Raw genomic sequence first — 14,370 nt, forward strand, 5'->3', positions numbered from 1 at the left:
TCAGAAGTGTGAATTATCAAGCAGCTATTATAACCATGCTCCATAAGAAAAGGAAAGGTGAGCACTATTGAACAGAATGGTAAGAACTCTCCTTTCTTCTCAGCAAAAAAATACAGATTAGAAAAAAATTAAATAAAAATTTTATTTAATTATAAAATATAATACATCAAATAAAAAATTCACTGGATGGGCTTATCAGCAAAATGGAGATGACAGAAGAGTCAATTAAACATAGATCAGCAGAATTATTAACAGGACAAACAGCAAGAAGAAAAGGTTGAAAAAATGAACAGACCCTCAGGGACATTTGTCTCATAAGAGTCTCAAAAGGAGAGGAGAAAGAGATGAGTGCAGAAAAAATATTTGTAGAATAACAGCTGAATACTTACCAAATTTGATGAAAAGACAGAAACCTACAAACGAAGAACCCTCATGAACCCCAAGCATAAGAAACGTGAGCAAAACTACACCAAGACATGTGATACAATAATTAAATTGTTCAAACCAGCAATAAAGAGAAAATCTTAAAAGCAGAGGAAAAAGACATGCTGCAAACAGGAGAGGAACAAAGAAAAAAGATGATGGTAGATTTTGCACTGGGAGCAATATGAGCAAGCAGATGGCGGAGCAACATCTTTAAAACTCAGGGAAAAAGAAATTTAAACCTTGAATTCTGTCCTTGCAAAGATTTTGGTTTTTTTTAAACGAAGCTAAGATATTTTTTCAGACATACAAAAGCTGAAAGAATGAATCACCAGCAGACCCATAATACAAGAAATAGTAAAGGAAGTCCTTCAGGTAGAAGGAAAATGGTACCAGATGGAAATCTGCATCTACACAAAAAGTGGAAAGCGTGGATGGTAACTACATAGGTAAATATATAATTTTTCTTATTATTTATTTAAATCCCTCTAAAAGAAACATCACTGTTTAAGATCTTACAGTATATGTGAAATGTATAACATTACAATACATCCTTTCTGTGATCTCATTAGTGTCACTGACATGGATCTTGATGAGGACAGGGTTACAAAGTCTCTGATGCTCATCTTCAAAAATGTAACAGACTATTCTTTGCTTTCCACCAACTTGAACTGCCATCTGGCCCACATTTACCCATCCTTTACATCAAGGCAATGTCACTGGACCTGCCTTACAGACACAACTTTGTCTGATAAGGTAACAAGGAGACGAGAATCACTACCACTTTTTGGTCAACTGTGCTGCTAGCCAGTTGTCAAACATTTTAATGTTAAATTAATATACGTTTAATCGATATTTCCAAGGTCACTCTTTTTTTGAAATTGAATATTCTTCTATCATCAATCTTATAGAATGCTGTATAAAACAATATTATACTTAAGTCTCTAGTCAATTACACTGGTTTTCAAATCATACCTTGCTGCTGGTATATCTGGATTGGCATATATGGTTATGCCTCTTTTCATTGGCCAATACACTGAAGACTCAACACACTGTAAGAAAAATTTTTTTTCAGAAAGAATAATTATGCTAACATGATATACATTCTTGAGGAACCAAAATTCCATGGGAGTTATTCTCATAGACAACCATCCCAGATAACATTCAGGCAACACAGATATGAAGAGACCAAGAACTGGAGAGCTGGGTGATTATGCCACTGCTATAACCACTAGATTGAAATGTCCAAATAGCAGGCAGCTGCCTTTTCATATAATCAGTATTTTAAATGTCCTGGAATTACTTTCACCTGTCTTTTCAAAAGACCTGGAGGGACAGGTTAGACTTGACCTTAACTATCAGAGTGTCCCATAATTCCAGATTTTTATACCCTTGTTAAAATGAGAATAAATACCCAATTTTGCAGAGTGGTCAGTAAGCCAAGAACAAGGATTTGAGTTTAAAAGTGTCTCCCACTTGGAAATTTTATTTATAAGCCATGATTACTAAATCTTTATAAATTTAAGTAATTTTTAAAAAGTCTCTCCCGGACTCACATATTCCTTTTGGGAAATCCTTACATCATTTTATTCAAGGGAAAGCAAATTCAGGTAAATTTCTTATATTGCCCTTTGTTTTAGGGTCAAAGGGCATGCCTTTTATTTTTGTTTGTTTTTAAATACATGTTTTTAGTAGATAATACATGCATCTGGTATGAAATACATAAAATACAAAATCATATACAGTGAAAATTAAGCTTTCAAGAAAATTAAACCACCCAGGTTTTCTATGCCTACCTAGAGCTATCTCCTTATTTTCAACATGGACTTCCAGAAATACTCAATGCATTTCAAGAGTATACAGTACATGTAACATGTTTTTCTTTTTTTTTTTTTTTTTTGCGGTATGCGGGCCTCTCACTGTTGTGGCCTCTCCCGTTGCGGAGCACAGGCTCCGGACGCGCAGGCTCAGCGGCCATGGCTCACGGGCCCAGCCGCTCCGCGGCATGTGGGATCTTCCCAGACCGGGGCACGAACCTGTGTCCCCTGCATCGGCAGGCGGACTCTCAACCACTGAGCCACCAGGGAAGCCCTGTAACATGTTTTTAACATGAAGAATAAAGCATGCTTTTTCTTTTCACTTAGTAATATCTCTGGGAGTTAACGGTAAACATTGCAGCTCATTAATTATTTCCAGTTCTCCTTCTGGCTAATCAGCAGGAATGTACTTCTATGACCCTTTGCAGTTACATCATCGTATGACTTGCTTTAACCAATGATACATATCAGAAGTGATCAGAAGTGACATGTGTCACTTCTGGGTAGAAGGACTTTATAGCAGGTTCATAATTCTCTTTTCCCTTCATCCCCCACCACTACGATTATGATGTTCTAGGTGATGAACCCAGGTCCTTAAGTAAGGATTATATGGAACAGAACATCCCCCTTGCTTCAAGAACGCATATTGTATGACTGCAAAACAAAGGTTTTTTGTGTTACGCTACTAAAGTTAAAAAAAAAAAAAAAAAAAGAACAAGGACTTGACAAGGGAGGAGCTGGAGTTACCCTGTTCTTTTGAAACAGAGCAAACATGTAAACTTATATTTTTTCATGAATGAAACTATCTTAGCCATATTTTTGGTTCCTAGTAGATTTTAAAGGAGAATATTCTAAAATGAACATTATATGAACTTTGCATTTAATGAACATTTAAAAGGACCACTTTATTTACATCTTTTTTTTTTTTTTTTTTTTTTTTGCGGTACGCGGGCCTCTCATTGCTGTGGCCTCTCCCGTTGCAGAGCACAGGCTCCGGACACACAGGCTCCGGACGCACAGGCTCAACGGCCATGGCTCATGGGCCCAGTTGCTCTGTGGCATGTGGGATCCTCCCGAACCGGGGCAGAACCCGTGTCCCCTGCATCGGCAGGTGGACTCTCAACCACTGCGCCACCAGGGAAGCCCCTTATTTACATCTTTTAAGGAGATGCACTGTTGTTTCTTTTCTGATTTTTTGGGGGGTGAATCTCTCAATGAATCCATATTACACTTTATAGCTGTATCTGCAAAATACAAATAGTAATAAAAATTATCTTAGAAAGTGTTATTAATACATAGAAAATAGGACAAAAAGGATTATACTAGGGCTTCCCTGGTGGCGCAGCAGTTAAGAATCCACCTGCCAATGCAGGGGACATGGGTTCGAGCCCTGGTCCGGGAAGATCCCACATGCTGCGGAGCAACTAAGCCCATGTGCCACAACTACTGAGTCTGCGCTCCAGACCCGCGAGCCACAACTCCTGAAGCCTGGGTGCATAGAGCCCATGCTCTGCAACAAGAGAAGCCACTGCAATGAGAAGCCCACTCACCGCAACCAAGAGTAGCCCACGCTCACCACAACTAGAAAAAGCCCGCACAGAACAACAAAGACCCAACACAGCCCCCCCCCAAAAAAAACCTTAAAAAAAAAAGGATTATATTAAAAAAAAGTACTATTGTAAAACCTTAATATATAAAATGGTTATGGAATAGGATTTTGTGTTATACTTTACTTGAGGGGTTTAAATTTAAAAATCTTGTTTCAACCTTATTATTAAAAAATGTTTAAAAAATTCCTTTAATGGCTAAAAATTAACCATAATTTATTTTCCCAACTTGGCAGAATCTATTTTGCAAAGGTCACAACATGACTCCCAACACATGCTATTCTTACAATGTGACTTTAACACTTCTGCCACGGAGAGATGGGCTCATACTCCTTTCCCGACTGCCTGGGTGGGCTTGTAAGCATGGAAGGGGTGTTATGTGACTTCCAAAGCTAGATCACAAAAACATCACATACTTATGACTTGCTCTTTTTGATGCTGACTTCTGAAACCCAGCCGCCACCCCAGCCGCCACGTTGTGAGGAAGCCCAAGCAACCACATGGAAAGGCCACTATACGTATTTCAGATGACAGCCCCAGCTGAGACAAAGCAGACTTCAGATCAAAGAATATTATCTGAGATAAAAGGGTCATTTAATAATGACACAGATCAATTCATCAAGAGGACATAAAAGTTCTAAACTTTCATGTACCTAAGTAACAGCCTCGAAATACATGAAACAGAAACTGATAGAATTGAAAGGAGACAAAAATAAAACAATTGCAAAGTTGGAGATATCAACACCCCTCCTTCAGTAGTTGATAGAGGGTTGACAAAAAAAATCAATAAAGACGGAGAAGACCTGAACAACACTATCAACCAACATGATGCAACTGACCTTTATGTAACGCTCTCCCCCAAAACAGCAGAACATACATTCTTTTCAAGTACACACACAGCCTTTTCCAAGTGAGACCATATTCTGGGTCATAATACACGTTTAATAAATTTTAAAAGATTCAAGTCATACAGATATATAATACACAACTGAGAATCTGGAACAACTTAAGGAGTCAATAAAGATAGATAATACAAGCAGGAAAAAGAAAAGCGATTAGAAGCTCCATGAAGAAATAAATGCTGTAATCTTATATTTGATGATTGTTGTTATTTGTTGTTATTGTTATATGATAAGAGTTGTTATTTTTCAGTTGGATTAGCTTTTTACTTATTGTTATGATGGAGTGGTGAATTCCATACTCCCTTTGAAATCTTACATTTCAAAACTCAATTTAACTTCCAGTTTTGATTCCAGCATGTAAGGAGTTTGCAATTCCCCACTCCATCATAACAAGAAGTAAAAAGCGAATCCAACTGAAAAATAACAACTCTTATCAGATCTGACCTAAACCATGAGGTGGTAAGGCAAACCTCTTCCCCCACAACGGGAGAGACGGATGGGGAGACAGAGAATCACTACTGCTGTGAGCAGAGATCTCCACAGGAACCAGCACTGGAGCAGGAAAATCTGAACTGTAATTGACCATTTCCTGGAGGCTCAGGGTGGGAAACTAAGTTAACAATTCCAGGAGGCCCCCAACACTTTTGTGAATCTTACCTACTGGAACTCTACCAGGTTCTCATAGTGAAGATCATATAAAAATCCCCTTGGTGCTGCCAGTAAGGGAGGGGAAAATTAACCAATTTGATATATGCCAGCACATTCTGTTCTCAACAAGGCTGGGCCTCAGGAGAAACTAACCAGAGCCTAAACTACTGGGGCTTTACCAGAGACTAATCGCCTTGGGGGAGGGGAAATACCCCACTCTACCTATCTACCCCCTCCAGCCATCCTGTCCCCCTAAAGCAGGAAAGGTGGAGGACTGAAAAGCACATGTGAAGGTCACAGCCCAGGGGCACAGGCTCCCAAAGATGGAGATCTAATCGCAGCATTATAGACCCCTTACCCTCCCCCTACATCTTACAACCGTATCTTTAAAGGCCTACTTTTCACCCAGTATATCATGTCTGGTTTTACACAAAAAAATAAACTACAAGGCATACCGAAAAGCAAAACAGGTGACAGTTTGAAGAGATAGGGCAAATCAGAACCAGAGTCAGACACAGCAGGGATGATGAAATTATTACACCAGAAATTTAGTACAACTATGATTAATATGCTAAGGGCTCTAATAGAAAAAGTAAACAATATGCAAGAACAGATGGGTAATATAAAGAGAGACATGGAAATTCTAAGAAAGAATCAAGGAGAAACGCTAGAGATCAAAAACACTAACAGAAATGAAGAATGCCTTTGATGGGCTTATTAGTAGACTGGACTCCTCCATGGAAAGAATCTTTGAGCTTGAGGATATGCACATTAGAGAAGGAATAAATGAAGGCAAATTAAAATTTTTTCTTTTTGAAAACAGATGTAATAGATAACAGTTTGTTCAGAATAATAGTGACAATGTATTTACTTATGCATATACATATAAAAATATATAAATATACATAAATTACACACACATCTATGTACACTTATGAATGCATGAAATGAGTAACAACAATGATACAATGGACAGGAGGCAGGAATCAGGAATACTTTGTTGTTATAAGGTACTAGCACTACCTGTAAAGAGGTACAGTGTTATTTGAAAGTGGACTTGGATTGGTTGTAAATGTATATTGCAAAATCTAAGGCAACCATTCAGAAACGTGAAAAAAGAAGTACAACTGATATGCTAAAAAAGAAAACAGAATCACATAAAATGCTAAATTAAAGCTACAAATGACAAAAAGTGGAAGACAAGAACAAAAAACAAAGGGAATGAATAGAAAATAGTAACAAGTTTGGCAGATATTAATCCAACTAAATCAATAATCACCTTAAACGGTTTTGGTCTAAATACACCAAATAAAAGATAGAGATTGATATAAATCCTAGCAATGTTTTCTTAGGTCAGTCTCCCAAGGCAAAGGAAACAGAAGCAAAAATAAACAAATGGGACCTAATTAAACTTACAAGCTTCTGCACAGCAAAGGAAATCATCAACAAAACAAAAGACAACCTACAGACTGGAGAAAATACTTGCAAACAACATGACTGATAAGGGCTTAATTTCAAAAATATACAAACAGCTCATACAATTCAACATCAAAAAACAAACATACCAATTAAAAAATGGGCAGAAGACCTAAAGAGACTTTTCTCCAAAGAAGACATACAGACGGCCAACAGACACATGAAAAGATGCTCAGCATCACCAATCATCAGAGAAATGCATATCAAAAGCACAATGAGGGACTTCCCTAGTGGTGCAGTGGTTAAGAATCCGCCTGCCAATGCAGGGGACACAGGTTTGATCCCTGGTCCGGGAAGATCCCACATGTCGTGGAGCAATTAAGTCCGTGTGCCACAACTACTGAGCCTGCGTTCTAGAGCCCACGAGCCACAACTACTGAAGCCTGTGCACCTACAGCCCATGCTCCGCAACAAGAGAAGCCACCTCAAAAAGAAGCCCATGCGGGCTTCCCTGGTGGCGCAGTGGTTGAGAGTCCGCCTGCCGATGCAGGGGACACAGGTTCGTGCCCCGGTCCGGGAAGATCCCACATGCCGCGGAGCGGCTGGACCAGTGAGCCATGGCCGCTGAGCCTGCACATCCGTAGCCTGTCTCCGCAACGGGAGAGGCCACAGCAGTGAGAGGCCCGCGTACCGAAAAAAAAAAAAAAGAAAAAAAAAAAAGAAGCCCATGCACCGCGACAAAGAGTAGCCCCTGCTTGAAACAACTAGAGAAAGCCCACGCATAGCAACAAAGACCCAACACAGCCAAAAAAAAAAAAGCACAATGAGATATCACCTCACACCTGTCAGAATGGCCATCATTAAAAAGTCCAGAAACAATAAATGCTGGAGAGGGTGTGGAGAAAAGGGAATTCTCCTACACTGTTGGTGGGAATGTAAATTGGTACAACCACTATGGAGAACAGTATGGAGGTTCCTTAAAAAACTAAAAACAGAGTTACCATATGATCCTGCAATCCTACCCTTGGGTGTGTATCTGGAGAAAACCCTGATTCGAAAAGATACATGCACCCTAATGTTCACAGCAGCATTATTTACAATAGCCAAGACATGGAAGCAACCTAAATGTCCACTGACAGATGAATGGATAAAGAAGATGGGGTACATATATACAATGGAATATTACTCAGCCATAAAAAAGAATGAAGTAATGCCATTTGTAGCAACATGGATGGACCTAGAGATTATCATACTAAGTGAAGTCACGCAGAGAAAAGACAAATATCATATGATACCACTTATATGTGGAATCTAAAATATGATAAATGAAGTTATTTACAAGACAGAAACAGTCTGACAGACATAGAAAACAAACTTATTGTTACCAAAGGGGAAAGGGGGAGGGAGGGATAAATTAGGAGTCTGGGAGCAGCAGATATAAACTACTATATATAAAATAAACAGGGAACTTCCTGGCAATCCAGTGGTTAGGACTCTGCTCTTCCACTGCAGGGGGTACGAGTTTGATCCCTGGTCAGGAAACTAAGGTCCTGCAAGCCTTGTGGCACCACCCCCCCAAAAAAAAGATAAACAATGAGGTCCTACTGTATAGCACAATACAGTAGGTGATATTTCATTTTTGAATCTGTCTCCAAAGGCAAAGGAAACAAACGGTCTTTAATATATATAACTAAAAATAGAACTACCATATGATCCAGCAATTCCACTCCTGGGTATATATCCAAAGAAAACAAAAACACTAAGTTGAAAAGAAACATGCACCCCAATGTTCACAGCAGCATTATTCACAACAGTCAAGATACAGAAGCAACCAAGTGTTCACAAACAGATGAATAAAGAAAGTGTGGTGTATATGTGCGTGTGTGTGTACATACACACACACACACACACATATATACACACAATGGAATATTACTCAGCCGTAAAAAAGAATGAAAATTTGCCATTTGCAGCAACATGGATGGATTTATGCTTCGTGAAATAAGTTAGACAGGGAAAGACAAATACTGTATTATATCACTTATATGTGGAATCTAAAAAAATAAAATTAGTGAATATAACAAAAAAGAAACACACTCACAGATACAGAGAACAAACTAGTGGTTATCAGTGGCGAGAAGGAAGTGGGGAGGTACAAAAAAAGGCAGTGGATTAAGAGGTACAAGCTACTACATAAAAAATAAATAAGCTACAAGGATGTATTGTACAGCACAGGGAATACAGCCAATATTTTATAAGTCCTATAAATGGAGTATAAACTTTAAAACTTGTGAATCACTATGTTGTACACTAGAAACTTATATGTATTGTAGATCAACTAACTATACCTTGATAAAAAAATTTACAGCTTAAAAAAAAGCTAAAGTAGTTGTATTAATTTTAGACAGAGTAGACTTCAGAACAAGGAAAATTATGGATAGAAGCAGTATATAATAATAAAGGACCCAGGGACCTCCCTGGTGGTGCAGTGGTTAAGACTCTGTGCCCCCAGTGCAGGAGGCTGTGGTTTGATCCCTGGTCAGGGAACTAGATCCCACATGCATGCGGCAACTAAGTTCACATGCCACAACTAAGCCTGTGTGCTGCAACTAAGGAGCCCTTGAGCCACAACTAAGGAGCCCGCCTGCTGCAACTAAGAAGCCCATGTGCCGCAACTAAGGAGTCCTTGAGCCACCACTAAGGAGCCCGCCTGCTGCAACTAAGACCCAGCGCAACCAAATAAATAAATAAATGAAACAATAAAGGACCCAATTCTTCAAAAAGACATTACAGACCTTAATGTGTATGTGCTTAACAAGAGAGCATCAAAATATGTGAGGCAAAAACTGATAGAATTGCAAGGAGAAATAGATGAGAACACTGTTATAGTTGGAGACATCAACACCCCTATCAAGAATGAACAGATCCAGCAGGCAGAAAATCAGTTAAGAGTAGAGCTGAATTCAATAGCACCACAAATCAACTGGTCTTAATTGGTATCTACAGACTACTTCATCGTACAGCAGATTATACCTTCTTCTCAAGCTCAAATGCAACTTACACCAAGACAGACCACATAAAACACACCTAAATAAACTTAAAAGAACAAAAATTGTACCATGTATGCTCTCAGACCACAATGGAATTAAACTAACTTAATAACAAAAGGATAGCTGGAAAATCCCAAAATACTTGGAGATTAAACAACACACTTCTAAATAATATATGGATCAAGAAGAAATCAAGAGGAATTTTAAAACATTTTTACCTAAATGAAAATAAAAATACAACTTATCAAAATCTGTGGGATTCAGCAAAAGCAGTAAAGAGCAACTGATATTTAGGTTAAATGTTTATATTAGAATAGAAGAAAAATTTTAAATTAATAATATAAGTTTCCACCTTGGGAAACTAGAAAAGAACAGCAAATTAAATGTAAAGTAAGCAGAAAAAAGGAATAAAAATCAGAGCAAAAATCAATAAAATCGGAAACAGGAAATCATCTGCCACAATTGAGGACATTCTACAAAATAACTGGTCCATAATCTTCAAAAGTGTCACAGTCAGGAAAATCCAGGAAAGGCTGATGACTGCTGCAGACTGAGGGAGACCGGCAATTGCACCAAGTGGTACTGAGCTGCATCTTTCTCCCACAAAGGAATTAGTGGGACAACTGGCAAAATTTCAATGGTAGCTGAGGGTTAGATGATCACAGTGTATCAGTGTTAATTTCTGATTTTGATGGGTTGTACTGTGAATATTGAGAGTACCCTTATTTCTAAGAAAAACACACTCAAGTATTGGGGAGACCTGGGGCGTTCCAGTCGGCAACTTATTCTTAGATGGTTTAGGATAAAATCAAGTTCTTTGTAATGCTCTCCAACTTTTCTGGAAGTTTGTGATCATTTTATTTTATTTTATTTTATTTTTATTTTTGCGGTATGCGGGCCTCTCACTGTTGTGGCCTCTCCCGTTGCGGAGCACAGGCTCCGGACGTGCAGGCTCAGTGGCCATGGCTCACGGGCCCAGCCGCTCCGCGGCATGTGGGATCTTCCCGGACCGGGGCACGAACCTGTGTCCCCTGCATCGGCAGGCGGACTCTCAACCACTGCGCCACCAGGGAAGCCCTGTGATCATTTTAAAATAAAAGTTTTATTGAGAAAATGTAAGTAAACTCCAGGAAAACAGATTTTGATTCCTTTTCTGATGAATCCTAGAACAGTGCCTGACACACAGTAGGCGCTTCCTGAGTATCTGAGGACTGAACATGTGTGGAACGGGAGTGTGAGAGCTAACCTGCCACAGAAGTCAGGACAAGGTCTAGAATGCATAAGCCTGGGCAGAGTAAAATAATCATAAATATTTTAAAACTTAAAGATAACTGCCAAGATAAGTAGCTAAGAAAAAATAAAAGGTTTACCTCTAGGGAGGGGCCTGGGTGAGAAGAAGCTGGACAAGAGAAAATTATTTTTCATTATAGCCTTTCTATACTATTTGACTGTTTAGCCAAGTATTAAGAAGTACTACACTTTGATTTTTGAAAAAATAAGGCAACTTCAAGGAGAAGTACCAAAACTTAATAAAGATATAATTGAAATAGCTCCTCACAATAATTAGCAAGAAAAAGGAAATCTTTGCTTGAATAAGTAACACCTAATAATTTTGTTTCTTACATGATAATCCAGTCACATCTCACATTAGCTTTCTTTTGTTTACCATCAAACTTTTTCCTTTTCAAAGATATGCAGAGTTCATTCCAACACTGATTGTAATAAAGAAAAGTAGGAAACAATTATTGCCCAGCAATCTGGGGCTACTTGAAATAATATGTGTATACAATGGAAAGCTGCACAGTGGTTAAACACGATCTAAGTGCCTGGTATTTTTCTTGCTCTTGTGGAAATGGAAAAAACAGATGGAAATAACACATTCCCATTAGTAATGGGCTCCTTTCCACAGAAATTCCCATCTGGGATCCCTACAGGAGGCACATCAGAATGTGAGTGGGGGCCACATATGCCAACATCCACCACACAAATTCTGCACAAGGAGAGCCCATCTGACCAACTCAGCAGGAGGGAATAAGGCCTCCCGGTGCCACAGAGGAGGGAGTGGACTGACAGAGTCTCACCTCAGAGAGGTTATACTGGATGCATTTGACCTAGAAAGAAGTGAAAAACCACTACAAAGAGGTAGGTATAGTAGGATCCCATTTCTGTAAGACACACCCTCACATCTGGAAAACTTTGGAAAAAAAAACTGTAAAATTTTAACAAGTAGGTACATCAAAGGGGACAGGCTTTTAAAATTATCTGTATTTTTCTATGATGAACATTACCAAGGTAATTTAAAAAATTTAAGGTGCATGGAATATTTTAGTTGACTAAAGCTTTAGTTTACTTGAGGTTTACAATGGATATATCTGAAATATCAATAGGTATACATACACCCAGTGTAAGAGTGATCACAGAGGAATCACCACAGAGGGTGAGCCAAGCATCAGAGTGGCTGGCATGTTTCACCCTTGCCCAACAAATCCAATTCATTAAATACCTTGGAGATATGGAATTAAAGACTAGATATTTCTGATTTCATAAATGCCTCTTTCTTATTATTTTTTTAATAAATTTATTTATTTATTGTTGGCTGCGTTGGGTCATTGCTGCATGCGGGCTTTCTCTAGTTGCTGTGAGTGGGGGCTACTCTTCACTGCGGTGCGTGGGCTTCTCACTGCAGTGGCTTCTCTTGTTGTGGAGCACGGGCTCTAGGTGCATGGGCTTCAGTAGTTGTGGCTCACAGGCTCTAGAGCACAGGCTCAGTAGTTGTGGCTCGTGGGCTCTAGAGCGCAGGCTCGGTAGTTGTGGCGCATGGGCTTAGTTGCTCCATGGTATGTGGGATCTTCACGGACCAGGGCTCGAACCTGTGTCCCCTGCATTGGCAGGCAGATTCTTAACCACTGCGCCACCAGGGAAGCCCCCGCCTCTTTCTTATTTCTATGCATCCTATTGCTTAAAGTAAAAATCAGTCATAAATCCATATGTGTATTCTGAAGACAAATAACAATCACTGGCCTATGGCTGGGCTGGAATAAATCAGTCCTACACATGAACAAGTGCCTGTTATGTTCTTTATGTTATGGTAAAATCCTATGGACTGCAAGGCAAATTATCTTTGTCAGCATCTACATCATAAATTGGTTCCATTAAATTAAGGGTAAAAGAGAGAGAATTACACCACAGCCCTTCTCAACAACCCCTACAATCTTTAGATAGTTCAGAGTGTTCTTTTACATTGCCTATGAAATGGAGCAAAAGAGAACTCACCCAGGATCCTAGCAGTTGACCCGAGGTCACCGACACCCGTGGGCAACGGATGCTGGAGAGACTTTGCCAGAAAAGTTAAACCACTTGACTCTGACAGAAAGAAAACATTTCAGGGTTAAAGCATGAAATAAAACCCAAAATACAAAAGTGGATGTAGAGAGAAACATTTAAAGTTGTTTCCATTGTCCATGAGTGACTCTTCTCATATTTTCATGCTAATAAATAGCTCTTTTTTAAAGTATCTAAAACAGTAAACAAAACCTTGTTTTGATAATATCTTTAAATTACGAACATGTGGACTTCTGAAAATGTAACTGCATGTTAATAAGAAATTGACAATAGTTTTTTATCCTGTTCTCATAAAAACAAACTGCAGCAGCAGTTTTTTGGGTTTTTTTTGCGGTACGCGGGCCTCTCACTGTTGTGGCCTCTCCCGTTGCGGGGCACAGGCTCCGGGACGCACAGGCTCAGTGGCCATGGCTCACGGGCCCAGCTGCTCCGCAGCATGTGGGATCCTCCCGGACCGGGGCACGAACCCGTGTCCCCTGCATCGGCAGGTGTACTCTCAACCACTGCGCCACCAGGGAAGCCCTGCAGCAGCTCTTTTAGAGCCTCAAAACTTGTAACAAACTCACCAGGATTAAAATTCAAATATTAAATTCAGAGTCGAAGTCTCTGCCTCCATACGGGGAAAAGTCTGTACAACAACTTATATCAATACACTAAGATTCCTATAAATAAGACAGTTTAAGAGAAACATATTGGTGAAATCCACTCACTTTCCATCCTTTGAGAATCTTTTCCTTGCAAAAACATTGGCCAAAGAGTAAGTGCTGGATTGAGTTTACTGGAAAAGGATGCTGACTTTACATTCAATCTTGGTTTCTCTGAAGAATCAAGGTTCTTATTCTCCGTGGGTGATACATAACAAGCGAAGTTCTTTGCAACCAGATCATCGTTCACACAAACCTGTATAATTTTAAACATTTCATGAATGAGACAAATATACTCAGGTGACTGTTCAGAAAATATGCCAAACTTACCCGAAAATTTCAATCTTCAGAAAAATTATTTTATAGAACATAATTTGATAGAAATTGATCTCTTGACTTCTGCTCTCCTAACAGTGAACTAGATACTTCTGACCAACCTTCCTGATCAGAAAAACAGTAAGAAACGGTACAAAATCTAAAAAACATCTACTTGAAAGTGCTTGAGAACTAACATGACTTTG

The 14,370-nt window shown here is 39.2% G+C and overlaps 1 protein-coding gene across 2 annotated transcripts in view; it reads right to left on the reverse strand.

Annotated features, from left to right (window-relative positions):
• The window catches only part of TDRD12 (tudor domain containing 12), an 83,168-nt gene that overhangs the window by 39,458 nt on the left and 29,340 nt on the right, over window positions 1–14,370 (reverse strand). For both annotated transcript variants that reach the window (XM_060083822.1, XM_060083823.1), the window contains exons 7-10: window positions 13,916–14,105; window positions 13,137–13,226; window positions 3,396–3,484; window positions 1,399–1,475 (exon numbers count right to left, since the gene is read on the reverse strand). In XM_060083822.1, coding sequence (XP_059939805.1) covers window positions 1,399–1,475; window positions 3,396–3,484; window positions 13,137–13,226; window positions 13,916–14,105 — 446 coding nt within the window. The remainder of the gene's footprint in view (window positions 1–1,398; window positions 1,476–3,395; window positions 3,485–13,136; window positions 13,227–13,915; window positions 14,106–14,370) is intronic.

Source organism: Mesoplodon densirostris, chromosome 19, assembly GCF_025265405.1.
Source record: "Mesoplodon densirostris isolate mMesDen1 chromosome 19, mMesDen1 primary haplotype, whole genome shotgun sequence".
Lineage (NCBI taxonomy): Eukaryota > Metazoa > Chordata > Mammalia > Artiodactyla > Ziphiidae > Mesoplodon > Mesoplodon densirostris.